Here is a 26,353-nt window from a genome sequence, read left to right as displayed (position 1 = left end):
CAGAAATTATCTTTGTTATCGTTTTACCTGCTCGGGACGAGCGAGAACTAAGCTTGGGGATGCTTGATACGTCTCCGACGTATCGATAATTTCTTATGTTCTATGCCATATTATTGATGATACCTACATGTTTTATGCACACTTTATGTCATATTCGTGCATTTTCCGGAACTAACCTATTAACAAGATGCCGAAGTGCCGAGTTCTGTTGTTTTTCGCTGTTTTTGGTTTCGAAATCCTAGTAACGAAATATTCTCGGAATTGGACGAAATCAAGACCCAGGTCCCTATTTTTCCCGGAGCCTTCCAGAACACTCGAGAGCCGCCAGAGGGAAGCCCTGGGGGGCCCACACCACACCCTGGCGCGGCCAGAGGGGGGGGGGCCGCGCCGCCCTATGGTGTGGGCCCCCCAGGCCCCCTCCGAGGCTGCCCTTTCGCCTATTTAAAGCCACCGTCGAGAAAACCCTGATGCGAAGAACCACGATTCGGAAAACCTTCCAGAGACGCCATCGCGAAGCCAAGATCTGGGGGACATGAGTCTCTGTTCCGGCACCCTGCCGGAGCAGGGAAGTGCCCCCGGAAGGCTTCTCCATCGACACCGCTGCCATCTCCACCGCCATCTTCATCACCGCTGCTACTCCCATGAGGAGGGAGTAGTTCTCCATCGAGGCTCGGGGCTGTACCGGTAGCTATGTGGTTCATCTCTCTCCTATGTGCTTCAATACAATAATCTCATGAGCTGCTCTACATGATTGAGATTCATATGATGATGCTTGTAATCTAGATGTCATTATGCTAGTCAAGTGAGTTTTACTTATGTGATCTCCGGAGACTCCTTGTCCCACGTGTGTAAAGGTGACAGTGTGTGCACCGTGTGGGTCTCTTAGGCTATATTTCACGAGAATACTTACTCACTCGTTATGAATGGCGTAGTGAAGTGCTTATTTATATCTCTTTATGATTGCAATGTGTTTTGTATCACAATTTATCTATGTGCTACTCTAGCAATGTTATTAAAGTAGTTTTATTCCTCCTGCACGAGTGTAATGGTGACGAGTGTGTGCATCCGTGTTAGTACTTGGTTTATGCTATGATTATGATCTCTTGTAGATTATGAAGTTAACTATTGCTATGATAGTATTGATGTGTATTATTCCTCCTACATAGCATGAAGGTGACAGTGTGCATGCTATGTTAGTACTTGGTTTAGTCGAATTGATCTTTCATGCACTCTAAGGTTATTTAAATATGAACATTGAATTGTGGAGCTTGTTAACTCCGGCATTGAGGGTTCGTGTAATCCTACGCAATGTGTTCATCATCCAACAAGAGTGTAGAGTATGCATTTATCTATTCTGTTATGTGATCAAAGTTGAGAGTGTCCACTAGTGAAAGTCTAATCCCTAGGCCTTGTTCCTAAATACTGCTATCGCTGCTTGTTCACTGTTTTACTGCGTTACTACTGCTGCGTTACTACTGCTGCGTTACTGCGTTACTACTGCTTGTTTACTGTCCTGGGCAAAGCACTTTTCTGGTGCCGTTGCTACTGCTCATATATATATTCATACCACCTGTATTTCACTATCTCTTCGCCGAACTAGTACACCTATTAGGTGTGTTGGGGACACAAGAGACTTCTTGCTTTGTGGTTGCAGGGTTGCATGAGAGGGATATCTTTGACCTCTTCCTCCCTGAGATCGATAAACCTTGGGTGATCCACTTAAGGGAAACTTGCTGCTGTTCTACAAACCTCTGCTCTTGGAGGCCCAACACTGTCTACAAGAATAGAAGCTCCCGTAGACATCAGGTACCTGAAAATCCACTGAACAACTTTCCAATGTTCTTTACCAGGATCAGCCAGGTATCGACTGACCAAACTCATAGCATATGATAAATCAGGACAAGAACAAACCATGGCATACATCAAGGAACCAACAACACTAGAATATGGAACTCGAGACATGTACTCAATATCTTCATCAGTACTAGGACATTGCAATGCTGACAATTTGAAGTGAGAAGCAATTGGTGTACTAACAGACTTTGCATCATGCATATTAAAATGACGAAGAACTTTCTGAATGTAATTTTGCTGACTAAGAAATAACACACTAGATTTTCTGTCTCTTGTAATTTCCGTACCTAGTATTTTCTTAGCAGCACCAAGATCCTTCATCTCAAACTCACTACTTAACTGTGACTTTAAAGTAGTGATCTCTTTCTTGCTCTTGGCAGCAATCAACATATCATCAACATATAACAACAAGTATATTGGTGATCCATTAACAAACTTGATATAAACACAACTATCATACTTAGATCTCTTAAACTCATGTGCAAGCATAAATGAATCAAACCTTTTGTACCACTTGTCTTGGAGACTGTTTCAAACCATAAAGGGACCTCTTCAACTTGCAAACAAGATCCTCCTTACCAGGCACAACAAAACCTTTAGGTTGGTCCATGTATATCTCCTCCTCAAGCTCACCATGCAGAAAATCCGTCTTCACATCTAACTGCTCAAGCTCAAGATCATGCATAGCCACAATACCAAAGAATGCATGAATGGAACTATGCTTCACAACCGGAGAGAATACATCATTATAATCAATACCTGGAATTTGGCTGAAACCTTTTGCTACTAACCTTGCCTTAAACCTTGGAGGCTCATTAGGAGACAAACCTTCCTTTCTTTTAAATATCCACTTACAGCGGACAGCCTTCTTTTGTTTAGGCAAGGGCACAACATCCCATGTGCCATTCTTGTCAAGCGATTGCATCTCCTCTTGCATAGCAGAAATCCACTTCAAGCGGTCAACGGATGCAACGGCCTCAGTGTATGTAGCAGGTTCAGTATCATGCTCCACCTGTTCAGCACAACTCAAAGCATGATGGATTACATTCTTCAATTAAACGAGGACGTGGATCTTTGTTACGCCTCGGTCTATCAGCGGCAATGGAACCATTTGTTTGCTGCAAAACAGGTGGTGAGTGCTGAGCAACAGTGTTATCATTTTCAACAACATCATTTTCTTTCTCCTCCACGTGCTCCACCTGCACGCTGATCCTCTGTTGCTCATCATCAGAACTATCAGAAAAATCAATGACATCAGTAACATTTGTAGATGAACTTTTATAAAACATTACAGCCTAATTAAAGACTACATTCCTGCTATGCAAAACTTTCTTAGTTTCAGGATTCCATAACTTGTATGCCTTAACTCCTGAACCATAACCAAGAAACACACACTTAACAGCCCTAGGCTCTAGCTTTCCATTATCAACATGAGCATAAGCAGTGCAACCGAAAACTCTCAACTGTGAATAATCGGCAGGTGAACCAGACCATACCTCAATAGGAGTTTTCTTATCAAGCGGAATGCAAGGTGACCTGTTTATCAAGTAACAGGCGGTGGAGGCTGCTTCATCCAAAAAACGTCTATACATACCAGCATTAGATAACATGCAGCGAGCCTTGGAGATGATGGTTTTGTTCATCCTCTCCGCCACACCATTCTCGCCGAGGAGTATATGGGATGGTGTGGTGCCCGACAATGCCTTCGTCGCTGCAATAATCATTGAAAACAGGTAGAACAAAACTCCATGCCATTGTCGGTACGAAGCAATTTAACTTTCTTTTCTGTTTGCTTCTCTACCATAACTTTCCACTTTCTAAAAGCATCAAACACATCGATTTATGTTTCGAAAGAAAGGCCACACTTTTATGGAGTAATCATCTATGATAGTAAGCATGTAATTTGCACCACCAAGAGAAGTCTTGCGGGAAGGTCCCCACACATCAGCATGCACATAATCTAAAATCCCTTTGGTGGTATGAACGGAAGCATTGAATTTAACTCTTTTATGCTTACCAAAAATGCAGTGCTCACAGAACTCAAACTTACTCAAATTGCAGCCATCTAGCAGGTCTCTCCTGTGCAATTCTGCCATGCCATGTTCACTCATATGCCCAAGACGCATATGCCACAGATTAGTTTTACCAGGTTCATCAGGAATAACAACAGCAGCAATACCAAACAAAGTGCTACCTCTAAGAACATATAATTTTGCAGAATTCATATCACCAATCATATGAACGAGAGAACCTTTTGATACCTTCAGAACTCCGCGAGAACAGGAGTGTTTGTACCCGTCAACATCAAGGGTACTGAGAGAGATCAGATTTCTGGCCATGCCAGGTATGTGTCTCACATCTGTCAGAGTGCGTGTCATGCCATCATGCATCTTGATCTGAACGGAACCAATGCCCACGATCTCACGTGGGTTGTTATCTCCCATACGCACAACATCTCCACTCTGCACAAACTCATAAGAACTGAACCGGTCTTTGTTACGACAAATATGAAACGAACATGCAGAATCAAGGATCCACTCATCATTACCAGAAACACAACCAGCAAAAACAACTAGGAAATCGCCATCAGAATTATCACTGGAAACAACAACAGCCTTACCATCACCCTCAGATTTGTTTTTCGGTTGGTAAGTACCGTTTCTTTTCTCTTTGTTCTGCAACTTCCAGCAATCATCAATATTGTGACTAGTTTTCTTACAGTACTTGCAGAACTTACCATCTCGTCCCTTGGACTTTGAGCGACCTCTGTCGGTCTTGCTCTTATCTCTGTTGTAGTTGTTGTAGTTGTTGTTTCTATTCTCGGTCCTGCCTCGGACCTGCAATGCTTCTGGCTTAGATGACGAACCCTCTGCCTGCACCATAGATTTCATCTTTTCCCTCTGTTGGAGGGCCTCATAAACTTCGGCAAGGGTTAGTTCATCACGACTGTATAACAAGGTGTCTCGAAAATTCGCAAAAGAATTAGGCAACGAAACTAACAATATAAGAGCTAGATCCTCATCATCATATTTTACCTCCATGGATAGCAAATCAGAAACGATCTCTTTAAAGATCGATAGGTGATTCATCATTGACGCACCTTCTTGCAGCTTGTGCGAGAACAACTTCATCTTCACGTGCATCTTACTGGTTAGATCTTTGGACATGCAGATCGATTCCAGTTTCAACCACAGCGCCGCTGCGGATTTCTCAGCCAACACTTCCTGCAAGATATTGTTGGATAGATGAAGCTGAATTAATGAAAAAGCCTTACGATCTTTCCTCTTTTCATCGTCGGTCCAGGTCTTGGCATCTTTCTTGCCAAAACCATCAAGAGCTTCATCCAGATCAGAAGATTGGGTAAGTATCGCCCTCATCTTCACTTGCCACAGAGAAAATCTCGTGGTGTAATCCAGCTGCGGTAGATCGAACTTCAAGGAAGACATGTCGCAAAACCCTAGATTGAAACACGGGCTCTGATACCACTTGTTATAAAAGCGACAAGCAAATAACGAAGAACGAAACAAGAACACACGCAGGGGACACAAGATTTAACGTGGAAAACCCCTTCCAACACGAAGGGGAAAAAACCACGGGCGCCAGCCCGACAAAACTTCACTATATCGGGAGGTGTTTACAAACGCCGTGGGTTATCTTATAATCTGATGAACCCTAGCCGGCGGCTTACAAGATGTATATATAGGCGGTGCCAACGATCCGTACCGGCCTCGCTCCGCTCGTCAGAAGTTAGCCTCCCTTTAGTATATGAATTTGGATCACAATACAACAAACTCCACCTTGAGACAAATTCCATCTTGTAGCATGAACTTCAACAATCTCCTGAACAACAAAGGAAAAACACTTGCTGGCGCCAACAACCACTTGGGCTAAACAGTTATACCAACCAAGCTCGAGCAAAGCTCAAACTTGGAAACAGGAACCGGCTTTGTCATCATATCGGCAGGATTATCATGAGTACTTATCTTGCATACCTTCAGTTTACCTTGAGCAACAATGTCGCGCACATAATGGTACTTGATATCAATGTGCTTTGTCCTCTCATGGAACATTTGATCTTTAGTAAGGTATATTGCACTTTGACTGTCAGAAAACAAGTTAATGCAAGAATCATCTCCACAAAGCTCAGCATACAAACCTTTCAACCAAACAGACTCTCTGCAAGCTTCATTAATTGCTATATATTCTGCTTTGGTTGTAGATTGGGCAACAACAGCTTGTAACGTTGCCTTCCAACTCACAGCACATCCACCAACAGTGAACACATAACCTGTGAGGGATCTTCTCTTATCCAAATCAGCAGCAAAATCTGAATCCACATAGCCTACGAGTCCCTCACCGGTCTTGCCAAACTTCAAGCAAGCTTTGGATGTGCCACGAAGGTACCTGAAAATCCACTGAACAACTTTCCAATGTTCTTTACCAGGATCAGCCAGGTATCGACTGACCAAACTCATAGCATATGATAAATCAGGATGAGAACAAACCATGGCATACATCAAGGAACCAACAGCACTAGAATATGGAACTCGAGACATGTACTCAATATCTTCATCGATACTAGGACATTGCAATGCCGACAATTTGAAGTGAGAAGCAATTGGTGTACTAACGGACTTTGCATCATGCATATTAAAACGATGAAGAACTTTCTGAATGTAATTTTGCTCGACTAAGAAATAACACACTAGATTTTCTCGTCTCTTGTAATTTCCATACCTAGTATTTTCTTAGCAGCACCAAGATCCTTCATCTCAAACTCACTACTTAACTGTGACTTTAAAGTAGTGATCTCTTTCTTGCTCTTGGCAGCAATCAACATATCATCAACATATAACAACAAGTATATTGGTGATCCATTAACTTCGGCAAGGGTTAGTTCATCACGACTGTATAACAAGGTGTCTCGAAAATTCGCAAAAGAATTAGGCAACGAAACTAACAGTATAAGAGCTAGATCCTCATCATCATATTTTACCTCCATGGATAGCAAATCGAAACGATCTCTTTAAAGATCGATAGGTGATTCATCATTGACGCACCTTCTTGCAGCTTGTGCGAGAACAACTTCATCTTCACGTGCATCTTACTTGGTTAGATCTTTGGACATGCGGATCGATTCCAGTTTCAACCACAGCGCACTGCTGCGATTTCTCAGCCAGCACTTCCTGCAAGATATTGTTGGATAGATGAAGCTGAATTAATGAAAAAGCCTTACGGTTTTTCCTATTTTCATCGTCGGTCCAGGTCTTGGCATCTTTCTTGCCAAAACCATCAAGAGCTTCATCCAGATCAGAAGATTGGGTAAGTATCGCCCTCATCTTCACTTGCCACAGAGAAAATCTCGTGGTGTAATCCAGCTGCGGTAGATCGAACTTCAAGGAAGACATGTCGCAAAACCCTAGATTGAAACACGGGCTCTAATACCACTTGTTATAAAAGCGACAAGCAAATAACGAAGAACGAAACAAGAACACACGCAGGGACACAAGATTTAACGTGGAAAACCCCTTCCAACACAGAAGGGGAAAAAACCACGGGCGCCAGCCAGCAAAACTTCACTATATCGGGAGGTGTTTACAAACGCCGTGGGTTATCTTATAATCTGATGAACCCTAGCCGGCGGCTTACAAGATGTATATATAGGCGGTGCCAACGATCCGTACCGGCTTCGCTCCGCTCGTCAGAAGTTAGCCTCCCTTTAGTATATGAATTTGGATCACAATACAACAAACTCCACCTTGAGACAAATTCCATCTTGTAGCATGAACTTCAACAATCTCCTGAACAACAAAGAAAAACACTTGCTGGCGCCAACAACCGATTGGGCTAAAAAGTTATACCACCCAAGCTCGAGCAAAGCTCAAACTTGAAAACATGAACTGGCTTTGTCATCATATCAACAGGATTATCATGAGTACTTATCTTGCATACCTTCAGTTTACCTTGAGCAACAATGTCGCGAACATAATGGTACTTGATATCAATGTGCTTTGTCCTCTCATGGAACATTTGATCTTTAGTAAGGTATATTGCACTTTGACAGTCGGAAAACAAGTTAATGCAAGAATCATCTCCACAAAGCTCAGCATACAAACCTTTCAACCAAACAGACTCTCTGCAAGCTTCATTAATTGCTATATATTCTGCTTCGGTTGTAGATTGGGCAACAACAGCTTGTAACGTTGCCTTCCAACTTACGCTTCGGCCCAAGCCTCCGGCGACGGGCCTCGTTCCGCTCGTCAGATGTTAGCCTCCCTTTAGTATATGAATTTGGATCACAATACAACACGTTAGGCTGGGCTGAGGAAAGGAGGGAAGAGCTTCAACTAAGAAGGGAGGAACAACGTCTGGTCGGAAACTGTCTGGTCGGTGGAAGCAGTTCAAGGACGACACAAGTTGATGAGAGGCTGATCGATGCAATGAAACAAGTGGTTCTTCTTCCGATGATGGTTGTGCTATTTCTAGCTCTGATGTTTGTTGTGCTCATTGTGAAGAAGTGAATTGAGTAATGTATGTAGTAGAATGAAGTTTCAGAGCAAGTGTTATATAAACTGAAGTGTACTATTTGTCAAAATTAAAATAAAATTCTGTGAAATAATAATGTGCTATGACATACTATCCGTCAAATTTAAACTTAAATAACAGCAGCAAGTTTAACATCAACTTGATCTTCATACTGAAAAAAAGGACATATCCAACAAAATAGTCTATGAAATAGCAAAAGCTGTACTGTGCAACAGTGTAGACTGTGAAATAACATAGATTTAAAACATGGAACTAGTTATTTTTCTTGGGAGCTCTGAACTCATCGAACATATTAACTTTTTTCGCTTTCTGGACAAGAGCCGCATGAGCATCTGGGACATCCGGGTCAGGTGTGTAAGTAGTTTTTTGGGCTTCAATTTGAGCATCTCTCTGTGCGCTGCTCCTCTTTTCTCAGAGCTCAAGCTTCTTCTCTTGCAGTTTCTTCTCTGCAATTTCCTTTCTTTTCTCGGCACAAGACTTCTTTACCTCTGCTATGAATTTTCTAGTCTCTTCCTTAGCTTTCCTTTTTAGCTCGGCCTCATACCTTCTCTTTTCCTTTTTTTTTCCGCGGCATCTCTAGCTCTGGCTTGTGCTTGTTCAGCCTTCAATTTTTATTGCTCCAGCCTCTTCTTAGCTTTCTCTTCTACCTTCTTAACCTCAGCTTCATACTTAGCTTCTAGAATAGCAATCTTCCTATCTTCGTTGGCCTTGTTCTTCTCTTGTTGCATCTGCAGTAATCTCTGAGCAAGTTCACCCTGTCTGATGGTGCTAGTACTAGGTTGACTTGTGGTATTGAGCAACTCTTGAGTAGCTGTGAGGAAAGAAGAATCCGGAACATGCCTTGCTTCCATGTTCCTTGGCAATAGCCTCTGCAACAATTAATATACAGTTCAGTAAATAAATTAAATCAAGCAAACCAGAGATCAAAAAAAGTGATTGTACATGTTGAATAATATTGTTCAGAAGTAGTGACTCCACAGTTTGCCTACTAGCACTGTTAATTTGTTCCTAAAATGAGAGACTAGCACTGTGATCATATTTGAATGATGTATCCTGAAATTCAAGTAATTGTGCTCTAATAACCTGTGTTACGACGGGTTCCTCTATCATTTCAGGTTCAGGAGGAAGTATATTTGCTTGAGGAGCATTGGGTGGGGCAAGACCAGCTTTCAACCATTCACAACCAGCTTTGTTATGACTTGGGAGACCACAATATCCACAATGCATGATTACACCGTGCCTGCTCATTCTCTTCCCTCCACCTCTGACATGTACCTCTCCAGGAGCCTTCCTTCTGCATTTTGTTGGTCTACCAACATGTTTAGTGAAGATAGATGGCAATATAGGAAGGCCATTCATTCTCTGCCACTCTGTCTTGTCTTTGCATGGGTATACTATGTTTGCGTAGGCCTTCTTGTGCATCTCAATTGAATAGCAGTTGTCTACCACAGTAATAGGGTCTATGTCATCATTCCTTAAGCATGAAATTACATGTGCACATGGTATTCCTGTTTTTTGCTGCATGTCCTCTGCTTCAGGTCGACAACATAGTCAACTGGTTGAGATGAAACTAGCACTCCCACTTGAAAGAGGCCATCTCCTGCCCCATCAGCATAGACATTACTGGACAACTCAATGTTCTTGAGAAGCTTCTTATGAATTTTAGGACAGATAGGACCTGACCAGTTTTCTTCATCTTTCTGTTTTGTATAGTGCCTTGTCATTAACTGTAACTTGATCCTTTCAAACATAGAGAGAACCGGCAATTCTCTAGCTTCTAAGATGTACCTATATTCAGGATCAGAAGATTAAATTCAAATAATTTGATCTTATTAAATTCAATGGTTATTGTTAAGGATCACTAGCTAGACTAAATTCAGTTGCAAATTATGTGACAAAACTAAATCACTTACTTGTTGAATACCTCGTAGTTATTGTTGAGAAGTATATCGCACTTAGGGAGGTCACTCTGAAACGCTCTCACCCAAGTTTTAGGATCCAAATTTTCCAGCCATGCATGGGCATCTGCATTTAGTACTCTCATTTGTTCCATGTACTTGTCAAACAGTGCAACGGTGTTACTTCTAGCTATCTTCCACGATTGATTCTTCAACACATCTCCTTTGAATAGTTGTTGGAAATTTTGCCACATGTGCCGAACACAAAACCTGTGTTCTGACTCAGGAAAAACATGTCTCACGGCATCGATGAGGCCCTTCTGCTTGTCCGACAACATAATAAAACAATCTTCGGCTGAAGAAATTATACTCTAATATGAACTATCAAGAACGTTTTCTTTCTTTTCCTTTTGCATAGCACCTCATTTGGTTCTCGGAACTGAGCACGTATTCTGAGGATTTCTTCGGTTTCCTATCATGTTGGATAAGTGTGTATGAATTTGCACCGAAGGACTCTACTATTATGCCTACCTAAAATCCCAGGACCAAGGGGAACCGCCAAGCCCAGGAACAATCTGTTCGAGCACATCGTCGTCTTCTACCTTGCGCCTTCAGTGTAAAAAATGTTGATATATCTAAATTAAGATGAATTTGCGGTATCTTTTTTAGACAGAGAGGGTATATTGTTGTATTTATGTGATTTCCCATTCTAACATTTCAAATTTCCAGCTTGTGATCCAGGTCAAAGCTTAAGTGGAGACGTGATAGGGTCGGCAAACCCGGCCTTTGATCGACTGTTCTAACACAGACTTCGCACTTGTGGTGCCTACAATCTCTGCCATCCGAGAAAGCAAAAACCTCCACTCCTTCCCCTGTTCTCTCCGTGGTCGCCGCTCCCCGCCGCCACCACCATGTCGGAGGCCTCTGTGCCCACCGCTGAAACGGGCGGCTCCCCCTCTCCGCTGTGGCGGTGTATCTCGCGGTCGCCGTTGATCTCGCCGGCGGCGGCGCAGGCCTGCTTGCTGCGAATAGGTATGGATTGTTTGAGGATTTGTGTGGCATCTTGGCAGCGCGCAGTTAATGCGTGATGTGCACCTTTTATGGTGTATCTTGTTCTATTTTAGTGGCATAAATCTCGCAGAAAGCAGTTTCACAGTAATAAAACTCTTATCGCTTTACAGAATTACAGTAGTACTCACTCCGTCCCAAAATATAAGCCCAGCACCTATTTTGAGGTAGAACTTTGACTAACAATTTAAACAACAAAATATGAGTTATACGTCACCAAATCTCCGGTGGCCTTGGGGCTTTGGAGGTGTGGCGGACCATGACCTCTCGCTGGCGGGAGGGTTCATGTTCTTTGTTTAGCTTGTTTTTCGGTGTCTTCTTCGGAATGGTGAGGCGGCGGCTACATCCAGAAGTCAGAATAAAGTCATTCCTGTCCTATCCTCGTTTCGGTAGTGCATCTAGCGCCGGCAGAGGGCGCGTGGAGTCGTGCGCCAAGCGGATCTCTTGGGATTCAGTCAGTTTTCGTGTTCGTTGTTGTGGTCTTCTGATCTACGGTTGTCATCATTGGCAATGGTTGTTGATGGAGGGGTGAGGACGGTGGCACGACTTCTGCTCGCGCTAGTTGTCGCTTGGGGGTCCAAGTACCTATTTGTAATTTTTACTATTACTTTTGATGATATTTGTACTTTTATTGATGATTATTAATAGATCGGCGGAATTTTCGCAAAAAGAATTATTGGTCAAAGTTTTGGCTCAAAATACGAAGTGGTCTTACATATAAAAACGAACAAAGTATTTGTTGTTTATGGTGCATGAACTGGTGGTGGTTAGAAAACATCTATTCATGCAGTAATTTTCTCGATTTATGTAATTAGATTCATAATTCTATTTCTTTTATATTTAATCTAGCAACGCAAAGGTATTTGAACTCATATTTGCAATTCTTTTAGTCTAGCAACGATCGGAATTCATAATGAGAAGGAACATATACTTATTTTCATAACAAATTATATGGTAGGTCGTAAATTTGGGGAATTCGTGCCTACTCAGCATTTCACAAGTAATGAAAATGCAAGAAAGGATACTAAATCTTGTCGTTAACTGAATTCAGAACAAAAGATTCAAAATGAAGTTAAGGTAGATGGGAATAACCTTATTTTGGAGTAGAAAACCTTATTTATGACACGTTTCAAACTAGTAAATTATATGCCTAGGATAAAGAAGAACAAAAGTGGGCTAAGGAAACTCGCAAGGAAAGTTTCAACCGATTGTGTATAAGTTTGAGCGCGTTTTCAAAGCACAAAAAAACATAGATGTATCTCTGTTTTCAAAGCATAAAGAGTTCTTCATGATATAATCTAGAGTTACTACGAAAACTTCCTATTTCTTTCTGTTGACATGGAAAGGATAAAAAGTGGATTTATAGTCACAGGCTGCAAAATTCAGAAAAAATTGGAACCATTAACTAAAACCCAATTTCTATTTCATGCCAGGGCACTCCCGTGTCTTCCACGGTGCCCACGGCTCGCGCGCGTTAGATCGCGATCCAACGGTCTAAAACTACCGCAGGCGTGCATGTGTGACATGATGGGTTTTTTTGCGGGGACGTGGCGACGGCGACCGCACAAATACTAGACGTAGCTTATCCATCTCGATTCTCCTCTCCTCTCGTTCCCATCCCCATCCCAACTCCATGAAATTGAGCACCCCGTCGAGAGGATCCCGATGCCAGCACCTCCGCGGGCTCCGCCTTGACCGCCTCCCGGCCTGCGTCCGCCGCCGCGGCGACGGCACCTGCCGAGGCACCCTGCTTCCCCTACCTTGCCCCAATCGCCGACCAGCTCGGCGCGCTGCAGCCGTACCTCGGCCCCATCGCCGAGAGGCTCAGGGTGGTCCCCGTCCTTCACGGCGCCGGCGCGGACGCCCTCGTCAAGTTCCTCGGCGGCGAGGCGTTGACGGCGGCCGCCATGCTCGAGGCGTCTGGGGGGCGCGGCCGAGGCACCCTGCTGCCCTACCGCGCGCCATTCGCCGACCAGCTCGGCGCGCTGCAGCTGTACCTCGGCCCCATCGCCGAGCGTCTCGGGGTGGTTCCATCTCAAATGGCGCCAGCGCGGACGCGCTTGTCAAGTTCCCGGCGGCGAGGCGTTGACGGCGGCCGCCATGCTCAAGGCACCTGTGGAGGCGGTGGCCAAAGTCCTCGCACAGCACACTGCGCCGCGATGCGCTCCGGGAAGGCAGCCGCGAATTCTCAGGTTTGTGCTCCCCGCGTGCGCCGTCCGGCGGGAGGAGGCCACCGCCCCGTTGCTGTTTTGTATAATGTCCACATTCAGGAATCTCCTCTTCAGTTATCACACATCAAGTAGCCCCCAGTTCTGGTACTAGTAATTTTTGCAGCAAAGGATGTATTTCTTTCCTTTTTCTACATCTAGTATCTTGATTATTAGGTTCCTGGAGGATTTTAGATGTAAGAAATAATATGTTCTTCTCAATCTGAATGTATTTTTTTTTCATTTTTTACATTTAGGATCTTGATTAGTAGGTTTCTGAACGACTTTGGATGTAACAAATGGTGGATCTAATTTTTCTTCCTTTTCTACTTCCAATGTGGTTCAGGCTAGTTTTGACTTTGGATGTAACAAATGGTGGATGTAATTTTTCTTCCTTTTCTACATCCAATCTGGTTCAGGCTAGTTTTGGATGTAAGAATATTAGGTTCACCTTAAAAAAAAGGAAAAAGCTAATGATCCCCCGGAGGATCCCGTGTTTCTTTCCTCCGCCTCGTACACGCGCCGCGTGTCCTCCTCAATGGTGACAGCGCTGGGACCCACCACAACCTTATCCCCTCACAACTGCTCTTCTTCCTCCAGTCGTTTCCTGTTATCCTTACGGGCCGGGCATACACGGCCATGACCGCGCCCCACGCAAGGCCGCCGAGCGGCGAGCGGCCCCACGAAGCGCCGCCCTGCGCGCCCGCGCAGCCGCTGCCACCCCCCCCACGAAGCGCCGCCGCTCGTCCCACCACGGCTCCAAACACCTAGGTGCTCTGCCCCCATGGGAGAGCCAGGGGAGGTCGCCGGCCGGCGTGGACTCACTCCTTTCCGCCTCCATCCCGAGCGCCGCCTATATGGTCCCAGCGGCGCTGCTACATGCCCCGAGCCGCGCTGCTACAAGCGGCCAGCGGCGCTGCTACAAGCAGCCGTCGGGGCCGCTACATGCCACAGGCGGGGCTGCTACAAGCCCCCGGCGACGGCTTTGCTACATGCCCCCGGCGCGACGGCGCTGCTACAATCGCGAGGCGGCGTTGCTGCCACGGGCGGCCGACATTGCTACATGCCATAATCCATGTCCTCGTCCTCTGCTGGAGGTCGATGGTAGCCTGCCGTGGGTGGATCCGGGCGGTGCTACTTTGGTCACCTGGCATTGCTGCCACGGGCGGCCGGAGTTGCTGCAATGGGCGTCCGACGCTGGTACAGGCCCGACCGCCATGGCCATGGCCGCTGCTGCATCAAGGGCTGGGAGGCAACGGCATATGCTACAATAGGCGTCGGCGTCCGCTACAATAGGCGTCGGCGTCGGCTACAGAGGGCGGAGGCGCTTGCTACAAAAGGCGACGGCAACTGCTACAAAGGGCGGCGGCGCGACGGCGGCTGCTACAATAGGCGGCGGAGCGACGGCAGCGCGGCGTATTCTACAAAGGTAGCGGCGGCAGCAGCTAGCGCTACAAGCGTCGCCGGCAGCCGGCAGTTGCTGTAAGGTTGCTACAAACAGGGGCGCCGCCGTGCTGCAAGGATGCCGGCAGCGGTGGCAGCCGGCGGTGCTGCCGGACCGGGGCGGCGGTGCTGCCGGCGGGCGGTGGTACTGCAGGGACTTGACATCCGCGTGGTGCCAGGATCGTGCGGGACTGGGTGTCGTGTTTTTCTTTTTTTTTTCTGCGCCGGAGCGCTGACTCGAATCAGACGGTTGCTGTCGCTCGCATCCAAGGGCTGGCGACCCGGGGGATTGGAGAAATTACATCTGGAACGATGGCAATTTTAGATGTTTTCTTGTTTCTTTTTTCTACATCCACTAATCCAGAATCATTTACTTGTTTTCATCTCGAGGTAGAAAAAACAAGTAGATGACAGATGCGCTTTTTTGGCGTGAGTTTGCGAACGATTTGGTATTTTTTTTCTTGTCATGGATTTGGGACGGAACCCACTGATTTGCACGTCCCATGACTCGTGCCGCAGCCATCCCACGCGGAAAGAAGAAACGTGTAGGACTAGAACTTTCTATTTTTAGAATGTGAGAGATGTTTAGATTAGTTTATTTCTATTTTTGCTAGTCTACTGCTACTGTTTGATTGGCAATCCTTAGACTATAGGGATGAAGCAAAGGAGCATAACCTACCTGCAACTATGCTTTAAAGCAAAGAAATCTATCGAAATTATCATTCCAGTCTGAGGGGATATCTGAAGCTACCGATCCGGGATCTCACTCAAATCCAAACCTAGCACTTTTTTATTTATTGCTTCTCCTTTTAGAAGGTCCGTAGCCGAGTAGAAGAGAAGAAAAGAGATTTCCTTATCTGCATGCCAGCTTTCATTCCTACTTTTGATGAAAGAAAGGTCAGTTGCTGCCGACAAGACTGTTTCTTTTTGAGAACCAAAAAAACTTGTGCCAAAATAACGGATGCGAAGAAGAACAAAAGGCCTTGGACGCGTAATGGATCCTGAAGCACTATTTCTGCATCCCCCTGACCAAAACCTCCCACATTAGGATTGCTTGTTAATGGTTGATCAAGCTTGATGGATTCCCCCTCTGAAACAAGAAGTTCTGGCCCGGGAGGTATAGTATCAATCACTTGGCGTCCATCTGATGCATCAACTATGGATATTTCATACCCCCCTTTTTCTTTACGTAGTATTTTTTTTACTATACCTGTTGAGGTAGCATTATAGACCGTATTGTTACTCTTGCTACCATCAGGATAGATCTGTCCTCTTCCTCGGTTTCCCCCTACATATATGGGATATTTTAAGAAATAAGCATCTTTCTTCGTAGCGGGATCAGGGGAAAGAATAGGAAAGACAATTTCACTATATTTCTCCCTAAGACTAACCGGTGCTAGGGCACTGTGTAGCAACGGCCTAACTAAAATTCTCTTTTTTAAGAGTGCAGTAATGAACGACTCCTAAATAGGTGTTCTCTCCCCCTTCCTTTTAATGGCATAATAAAACTGAATGACTTTATGCCTAATTCGTGTATAGGTAAACTCCAGGCCCGAACACCATTGTTATCCAAAGATTTTAACCTATACTACTACTCAAATCGTTCCATAAAATAGCATGGTCCTCATTACATAATTAAAATGTCCTTGCATGCTATACATACATAGTTCATTGTCTGTTCTGTTTGCGCCACTTGGAGAGAAATTGATTTGGATAGGCATGGCAGGTTCACATGTGCACATTTTTTCTTCTTCTTTTGCTATTTTATTAGACTAGTAAGTATGCCCGTGCGTTGCAGCGGGATAGAACAATCTATGCAGAATCGAAAAAAAGTAAATTACCATTTATACATCAACGGCGTGTCGTAGAACAATGTTCGGACGTCGCCAGTGGTGCCACCGCCTCTTCTGACCGCCACTTTAGTTAGGTCACTTGGCGCACGTGATCCGGTTTGAAAATATACACAATAAAATAAATGTGTAAATGTAAACTACAGTGCACAATTATCAATAAACGAATAACTTACTTGGGCTAAATCTATGAATCAAATAGTTATGTGAACAATTTCAGCACACAAGAGAGGAGCTAGCCCTTTTCATGAATTACTCCCTCCGTTCATAAATTCACAATTACCCTGCATTTTAGGATTAGTCAAAGTCAAACTTTATAAAGTTTTACTAAATACTTAGAAAACATATCAACAAATACAATGTAAAATCTGTTGTGTTATTGTCATCAAATATACTTTCATATATATCCATTTGGTTTATAGATGTCATATTATTTGCATTTGGTTTTGTAGATATTGATATTTTCTCCTATAGATTTGGTCAAACTTTTTATATTTTAAATTTAACTAAAGCCGAAGTGCAGGTTAAATAAAAACGGAGTGAGTATGCAAGCAATACCATGGATTTCAAAAAGCCAACACTCGTAGGCCTGCAGAGAAAACCCCGATATATATCTAACAACAGAAACAACAGAAATTTCCGGTTCTTGCATTCGGTTCACTCGCGTTCCTGCCAACAGCGCACATAGCTAGCAGCGGTGAAGGTGGCCTAGCTAGCACGTTCAGCTTATCTGCGTCTTATTAGCTACTTCAGCTGATAGGGTCTACTTTCTTCCTCCGACGTCGCTCCGGGTTTTCTGCCCACAGCTTTTGCTCCAGCTACGAATGATGCTCCGACCGTCATGACCAGCACGTCAATGAGTTCTCTGCCTCCCGTCAGCCTTGCCGTCGCACTGGGCGTCTCCACAATACCCGTGGTATCTCTCGACCCTGCTCGGCGTGCTCTCGGCCCCCGCTTCCTCTCTCTGCATTGTGCCCAGCCCCCTCGCCATGGTGCTTCTGCCGTCAAGTGCCCCTGTCCACGGTGCAGGTCGCGGCCTCATCCTCAGGTGCGCCGCCGCTGATGACGGCCCAATCTCTCGAGCACATCCGGATCCAGGATCATGTGCATGAGGGATTGGATCTCAGTAAGGGCGTTGGACCATGCTCTTCGATGTTGTCTTCAACCACTTCGGAATCACGGACCACGTCTCCACAATGCAGATAAGCACATCGATAATTGGGACGAGATGAAATTCCACGTCCAGATCTCATCTCGTCTACTGGGTGGTCGTCATCGTCCTTCGCTACACGACTCCGTCTTCCTGATATGGTAGGAAATCTGTGCCGGTTTCAGCGGTGGCAGCGATGGTTTCTCGCCTAAGTGAGGTCAAGCAATGATCCTCCGTGCTCATCTGCGGATCACCGCCATCAGCGACGCGAAAATCTTCAACTCATTCCCTAGCGGGCACGATCTGCATTAAATCACGTTGACAGTATCATTGCCCTTGGTGAGCGCGCCCGCCAAATCGGGAGGCGTCAGCGGCGCGGCGCCGACACCCTGGCATATCCGGTAGAATCACCTTCGCTCTCCAGTATTCTCGTGGAGCGGACGATCGTGGGCTGACTTGTTACTTTATGTATACGGGGACAGGAGAAGCCCGTGCGTTGGGTTGATTCTTTTTCCCTGTCCGCTCCGGTTTCCTTGCTCTTATTTTATCTTTTCTGGTTTATTATCTGACGTGATCGAGCTGGACAATGTATGCACCGAAGAAAAACATACCTTATGTACAGACTAGCACATTTTGCCCGTGCTTCGCTACGGTCTACAGAGCGGTAAACATCGGTCCGTGACAGGTAGGAGCGTTAGGACTTTATTTCCACTTCTTTACCTTTGACTGAGCACATCGATGTTGAATTCATCGCCTTGAGACCTCCTTCTCCACCAAAGCCACCAACATCTCCAGGGTCAGCTCTCTGACCTATTCCTGCTCTCCCACTTCTTCTCCTAGCACCGCAGCCAAATCCCGTGGCCATGGTGGTGCGGGCCACAATGTACCGTAACCAAGTAGTTTCGCTCGACCTTTTATGCGAAAACTTACTTTTCATCCCTATCCCCAACAAAAGATTATACCTTTTGTATTTAATAATTACTGATCGCACTTAAAATTTTGGTGTAAAATAATAGTGATTTAAAGAAATCCCATTCTTGTGGCCAACACCTATCTAACTTGGTTTTCAATTTTGTGAATACATTGTGGAATGCAGTTTTGAACATATCTAAAGAAATGTTATTACTAATAGTAGGACAACTCGCAAAAGCAAAGATCATTCCTGTGTATATCACAGGTTAAGTCGACACATTACATATAAATATTGTGTTTTTTCTGGTGCTAGTGGTTTTAAGTGTGCACATTGTATTTACTTCTTCATGAATACATAACAGGCAAGAATATAGTAGATGCACGTACCAAACACATCGGCTTTTTCCAAGAAGGGCATACATGACCTATTGGCCGGAGATTAATTTGTAGTCTGAAAACAATAATAAATTGCAAAATAAAATAGTGGAATTGAGTCGTATGACATGAGCTCGGAATTATATAATTAATAACGAAACTGTTAATTTTACTTACCATTTTTTGTTAACCGCCTCGCAAAATGCTTTTTGCCTGATCGCTACAAAAGTTAGGACCTGTTTGGTTCCTAGCCACACTTTGCCAAGCCAAAGTTTGGCAATTTGGCATGTGTTTGGTTCTTGCCACACTTTAGAGCTGCCACATTTCACTAATCATATGACCCACTTGTCATAGAGTGAATTTTTTGCCAACTTTTGCCACACTTTGTGGCTTTCAAAATCCTAGCCACACTTTTGTGGCTGCCACACTTGCCAAAGTTAGGCTTGGCAAACTGTGGCTGAGAACCAAACGGTCCCTTAGTACATTTTGTTTGCCAAAAAAAATCCATTACCTATTGACATAGCTGCAGCTTTTACATAAACAAACGCACCCACGTACTGGATAGGACGCGTAGCTCTGATACGGCAGCCCGCAGAAACGCACGTGGTCGTCGTCGGCAATGCGGTTTCTCAAAAAAAAATCTCACATGTCGCCAGCGATTGATCCCCTTTATGCCCCAGGCACCAGCGACTTTGCCATCGCCCCTCCTCCGATTGATGCCATGGACGACGCGTCCCATCCACCGGCATACATCGCCCCGCCCTCCAACTCTCCTCAGTGCCCCCCTCCTCTCCATCGAGCTCCACGCGGCGGAGGATCGTCGAATCGTCCGAAGAGCCGATTGCTACTGGAAAGCGCACCCTCCTCTGCCATCTCTCTGTCACATCTGAGCTCCGCTCCCGTATTCGGCCGACAAGCGGCGGCTCCCTCTAACATCGGCCACCATCAACTGGCTCCTTCCTCCCTCTTCTCGGCATTCCTTGTCTGTGATGGGTTGCGCATGTTTTCTGCTCTCTGTCGGCGGTAATTTAATTCCTTACCCATGATTATATTATATCTTGGACCAAACAATGATGTTGCGGCTTGTTGCTCTTGGAGGAGGCTGGCTGATTTCAGAAAACTTAGCTATATAAATCGGCTAAACTCGGTTTAACTTAGCGAGGTGGGATCATTTTAGACAAAAAATATCAAGCGTACTTCACAAGAACGATTTTACATGTTGTTTCGCTCATTCTAGAAGCCCACTCGTGGGGCTTGCGGGAACCAGCCCACCAATGGAGCCACATGGCCCAGGTGTGAGCGCAGAGTTTTTTTTTTTGACATGTGAGCGCAGAGTTCAGAGCCTAAGAAGCTGGATTTATCGGACAACGAACGAACCGTTTTCATTTAGGCGGTGGCAGTGTATGTAAATTTCGTTTAGAACTAAGGATAATTTCAAAACGGACGAAATTTTTGGGGAGAAACCTTCCTTCCTTTATTAGTAGGTATAGAAGAACGACGACGACGGACGAAACAAAGCGAACGGACGACGGAAACACGGACGGACGAAACCGCGGAAACACTCCTCCCTTTATTATTAGGTATAGATTGGGCCTATGTGCTTTTCTAGCATTCTTGTACATTTTGGTTGGTAGATGATTTTTGTGGTTGTTATTCAGCATTGTACCTACCTCTCTTAATGATGCATACCTGTATCACCAGGTATTTTCTTTGTTTTGCTGAAGCTTGGGGTTAGATTTGCTACGAGATTGGGTATTTTTCCAAATAAACCCATCAAACTTTCAACAGATGGTGAGCGTCTTAGCAGGGGTGATGGCATCTGTCATCACCAAACTCACTGCCCTGCTTGGGGAGGAGTACACAAAACTGAAGGGTGTACGCAGAGAGGTGGAGTTCATGAAAGATGAGCTGAGCAGCATGAACGCGCTCCTTCATAGGCTGGCAGAGGTAGACTGCGATCTTGATGTGCAGAAGAAGGAATGGAGGAACCAAGTTCGGGAGATGTCTTATGACATTGAGGATTGCATCGATGACTTTATGAAAAACCTTGGTCAAACTGACATGGCTAAGGCTGGAGGGTTGGTACAAAGTTTGGTCCAGCAGCTCAAGGCACTAAGGGCGCGCCATCAAATCTCCAGCCAAATCCAGGGGCTCAAGGCACGTGTTGAAGATGCAAGCAAACGACGTATGAGGTATAAGCTCGATGAGCGCACCTTCGAGCCTAGCATTTCCAGGGCCATTGACCCTCGTTTGCCTTCGCTCTACGCTGAGTCAGATGGGCTTGTTGGTATTGACAAGCCACGAGATCAGCTAATCAAGTGGCTAATGGAGGGAGTTGATCCATCGGTGCAGCAGCTAAAGGTGATATCCATTGTGGGTCCTGGGGGTCTCGGTAAAACTACACTTGCGAATGAGGTGTACCGTAAACTGGAGGGCAAGTTCCAGTGTCGAGCTTTTGTTTCTTTGTCACAACAGCCTGATGTGAAGAAGATCCTGAGAAGTATACTCTCTCAAGTCAGCCAGCAAGAGTATGCTAACATAGATATCTGGGACGAGGAAAAGCTAATCAATGCAATCCGAGAATTTCTGAAGAACAAAAGGTCCACACGAATTTTAGATTCTTCCTTGGCTGTGGGTATTTGGTTGTGCATTATACTTTTATCCACATCTAGTCAGTACGTTTAACATCGGTTTGATTTACTGGATTAAAGTATATAAGCCATTATATTACTTTCTATTGTTGTACTGTTGTTCAATTAAATTAAATATGGAATAGAAAAAAAAGTTTTTCTGCTCCTAGATAAAGGCATAAACTGAACATATGTCTATAGAGTCATATTCTCTATATGATTGTTGCAGTTTTGTTTTCAGGAGGACTAAAAAAATCACATTTTCACTTGTTTCTGTGATCAGACTTTAGGGGATAATGATCACTATTCATTAGTGACACACAAAGGAGAAGCGATCCAGTATTCCATTAGCAGATAATTGCACAAATCCTGATTCCTGAAGCACATGTTCTTTGTAAAGCATTTACTTAGTTACTAGTTTATTAGCCTACCCCAACTTGCTTGGGAAAAAGGCTTTGATGTTGTTGTTAGTAATTAGTTTATTAGTTCATACTCCCTCCATATCACTATCGATGCCCAGTCTAGTGAAACTCCTTTCAGTATTTGTCTATTCAGGAAATCAGGAGTGCAATTATTGCAAAGTTCCACTTTGTACCCCTGTTTGTTGCTTTGGTGGTTGTTTATTAGTTCTAGCATGCTATTTAAGGTTTATCTTTGAGTTAAATCCTTCTTAGATTTTAGTGCTTCCTATGTCTGTTCGCATGGTGGTACCGTGGTACTAAGGACAGAAATAATGAAACACGGGAGCTATCCTTACAAGATTTAACATTTGACACTAAGGAGTTGTGCCATTTTTATTTGTTAGTACTTACTAATTATAATATCTGTCATGGAGCATTCATTTGAATTTTCATATTGTAGGTACTTTGTCATCATTGATGATATTTGGAGTAGTCAAGCATGGAAGATTATCAAATGTGCTTTGTTTCCGAATAATGTTGGAAGCAAAATAATGACGACAACTCGCAATATTACTATAGCCAAGTCATGTTGCTCTCCTCACCATGATCATGTCTATGAAATAGCGCCTCTTACTGCATCTAACTCCATGAGTTTATTTGTGAGACGTATATTTGGCTCGGGAGATATGTGCCCTCCTCAATTGGAAGAAGTATCCTCTCAAATATTAAAAAAATGTGGTGGTTCACCATTGGCGATTATTACAGTAGCTAGCTTATTGGCTAATAAAGCTAGTACAAATGAAGAATGGGACAGAGTATATAATTCAATTGGTTTGACACTGGAAAAGGATGCCAGTGTAGAAGAGATGAGAAGGATATTATCCCTCAGCTATGATGATCTTCCCCACCATTTGAAGACATGCTTACTGTACCTGAGTATATTTCCAGAAGACTATGAAATTCAGAGGGATCGATTGATAAGGAGGTGGATTGCTGAAGGATTTATTAATACAGAGGGTGGACAAGATTTGGAGGAAATAGCAGAGCGTTATTTTAATGACCTTATCAATAGAAGTATGATTCAGCCAGTGAAAATTCAGTTTGATGGTCGAGTTGATTCATGCCGAGTCCATGATATGATTCTTGATCTCCTTATATCCAAGTCAGTTGAAGAAAACTTTGCCACCTTCGTTGGTGGCCAAAATCAGAAATTACTGCTGCAACATAAGATTCGTAGATTATCTCTTAACTGTTATTCCCAAGAGCATGTCATAGTTCCACCAACAGCGATCATATCCCATTGTCGGTCGCTCAGTATTTTTGGGTATGCTGAACAGATGCCCTCTCTTTCAAAGTTTCCAGTTCTCCGAGTACTTGACATAGAAAATGGCGAGGAGATGGAAAGCAGTTATATTGAACATGTATGGAAGCTTTGGCAGTTGAAATATCTGCGACTCGATGTTAGAACCATTTCTGCATTCCCTGAACAATTAGGCGAACTACAGAATTTACAGACTCTGGATATAAGATGGACAAAGATAAGAAAACTGCCCAAAAACATTGTTCAGCTACAAAATTTGACATGTTTGCGTGTTCACAGTCTGGAATTACCTGAAGGAGTTGGGAATCTGCATGCTTTGCAGGAGCTTAGAGAGATCAAAGTCAGGTGGGACAGTTCGGCATCTTCTTTGCTGGAGCTGGGCAGACTGACAAAATTGAGGATTCTTGGGCTGCGCTGGTGCATCATTAATACACACAGTAACAAAGAAGCTTTTGTGGAGAACTTGGTCTCGTCGCTCTGTAAACTTGGCAGGCTCAACCTTCGGTCTCTATGCATTCGGAGTGATTATGGTTATTCCATTCCTTTAAAAGAAATGTATGGTTATTCCATAGATTTCTTGTTGGACTCTTGGTTCCCGTCCCCTAATCTCCTCCAGAAGTTCCAGATGGACGCCTACTATTTCTTTCCCAGGGTTCCAGCTTGGATTCCGTCACTTGAGAACCTGACATGCCTAGATATCAATATTAACCCAGTAAAAGAGGAAACATTAGAGATCCTTGGAGCGCTACCTGCTTTGCTGTTTCTCTGGTTGTCATCAGAATCAGCTGCTCCCAAACAAAGACTCGTCATAAGCAGCAACATGTTCACGTGCTTGAAGGAGCTCCGCTTCACCTGCTGGAACAATGGGGAAGGCCTGATGTTTGAAGCTGGGGCCATGCCCAGCCTTGAGAAGTTGGAGGTTCCCTTAGACGCAGGAAGGAATCTTGATTTTGGCATCCAACACCTCTCTTCCCTTACCCATGTTATTGTCAAGATCATTTGCACTGGTGCCACGGTTCAGGAGGTGGAGGCGTCGGAGGATGCCATCAGGAATACAGCCACTCTCCTTCCGAACCAGCCCTCACTGGAAATCCGAAGCTGGGGTGAGGAAATATGGTGAAGGAGGGCCAAGGCAAGGTTGAGAGGAGATCCAGAGAAGTGGATGAAAATTAGTCAGCAGTATATGTAATGTACACAACACACAATTCATTGGACACTTTTTCAAGTTTTTTTTTCCTCCCATAGGTTGCATATTTTTTTTGTAATTTTCCTTGGACCAAATTACATTATGCATCACTGAACTAGCACTGATGGCTCAAGTATGTCTCTGAACTCCGAACTTACATATCTTGGTCGCTATACTCCAAGTGGGTCACTCTAGGAGTCTAGGTCACCAGCGGTCTATCCTAGCATACGAGAGTATGACTGATGGCATGGCACGCTTATTGGTGCCACTAAGGCATGTGCGTAGTCTACAAATCCGACCAATGTTCCGATGAGCATGGAAAGAATTTCCCGGTCCACCCTATCCACCCCACAGGAGACAAAGCAACCCGCCTCCTCACACCTGAATATATTTCCCCGTCATCTCCAGCAACTTCAGCGCTGCCTCCGTATATCCTCTTTAATTACAGTAAATTTAGGAAATTGTATTTTAAATTATTAGTATATCCTTTGATCAGCCTGTTGTTAAATGAAGTTAACCATGCTGAAATCTGTTTTTTTTGTGGAGAAACAAGTCTCTCAATTTACAATTATACTTTCTTCTTTTATATGATGCATGGAAAGTACACCGAACATGATCTTCTAAGGATGAATAAAAGATGGCTCCGACCTTTTATGGTAGAAATTCACTGAGCATTTCAACAATTTCCATTCTCTGGCATTAGTTTGTAGTAAGGCAAATAGTTCATAGTTGATTGATTTGACACACTTTGCCACTATTATCTATTTTTCAGCCCTCTAGTGCTAATTTTCTCATGTCCTGCATAACTATATGAGATCAGGTTTATTGTTTTCTGTAAACAAACTAACATTACTGTCATAACTCAGTGGAAGTTTTGATTCTGTGGTGTTTTTACGGTCTGAATTCAACCACACCAAGGAAAAAACATCAACCATATTTCTAGAGTTAAAAAGCATTATGTCATACCAGTACCTTATGGTAACTGGACTAATCATATTGATAAAGTTAATATTTATGAAACTAAAAAAGTTTCTCAGTTCCAATTTTGTTATAATGTACTTGTTGATGTTTTGGCAGGGTTATGTCGATTACCTTGTTGTCCTTCCTGCCTTCCTATAGAGCAGGGTGTGCTTCGTCGGTGCAATAGTCTGGTCAGCTAGCAAATTTCAGTATTTTTATAAAACAAAATCCAGTAGTCATGCCATTCCTACATCTGGACGTAGCAGATAAATCTAGTCACATATTTGGTTGTAGCAGTGGTATCGAATTTGCAAGGAAGAAATCTCTTTCTCACAAAGTAAACACATCAAATCCTGTTTACTAATACTAACTAGTGATAGAGTTTATCTTATAGATTGAGAATAAGCATTACTCTTTTCCCTGTAGGTTCCTGCTTATGGTTGACTGGAAGAGATTAAGAAAATAAGCAAGTTTATGGTGGAAGTTTCAGCAGGCAGACTCCATTGCGGCAGCAACTCGGCACACAATAAGTACATAATGTACTGTTTCTTT

The 26,353-nt window shown here is 44.0% G+C and overlaps 1 protein-coding gene across 1 annotated transcript; it reads left to right on the top strand.

The window, feature by feature from the left end:
- Positions 1–11,274: 11,274 nt before the first annotated feature.
- Positions 11,275–26,107, top strand: LOC124653525 (disease resistance protein RGA5-like). Its single transcript, XM_047192577.1, has 4 exons — positions 11,275–11,330; positions 21,005–21,903; positions 22,795–24,840; positions 25,919–26,107. Exons 2-3 carry the CDS (start codon positions 21,092–21,094, stop codon positions 24,773–24,775), a joined length of 2,793 nt encoding a protein of 930 aa, XP_047048533.1. The 5' UTR covers positions 11,275–11,330; positions 21,005–21,091; the 3' UTR covers positions 24,776–24,840; positions 25,919–26,107.
- The last annotated feature ends 246 nt before the right edge of the window (positions 26,108–26,353 follow it).

Source organism: Lolium rigidum, chromosome 5 (genome assembly GCF_022539505.1).
Source record: "Lolium rigidum isolate FL_2022 chromosome 5, APGP_CSIRO_Lrig_0.1, whole genome shotgun sequence".
In the NCBI taxonomy this organism is placed as follows: domain Eukaryota; kingdom Viridiplantae; phylum Streptophyta; class Magnoliopsida; order Poales; family Poaceae; genus Lolium; species Lolium rigidum.
Note: the sequence above shows the minus strand (reverse complement) of the source record. Positions and strands in the feature narration are given on the sequence as shown.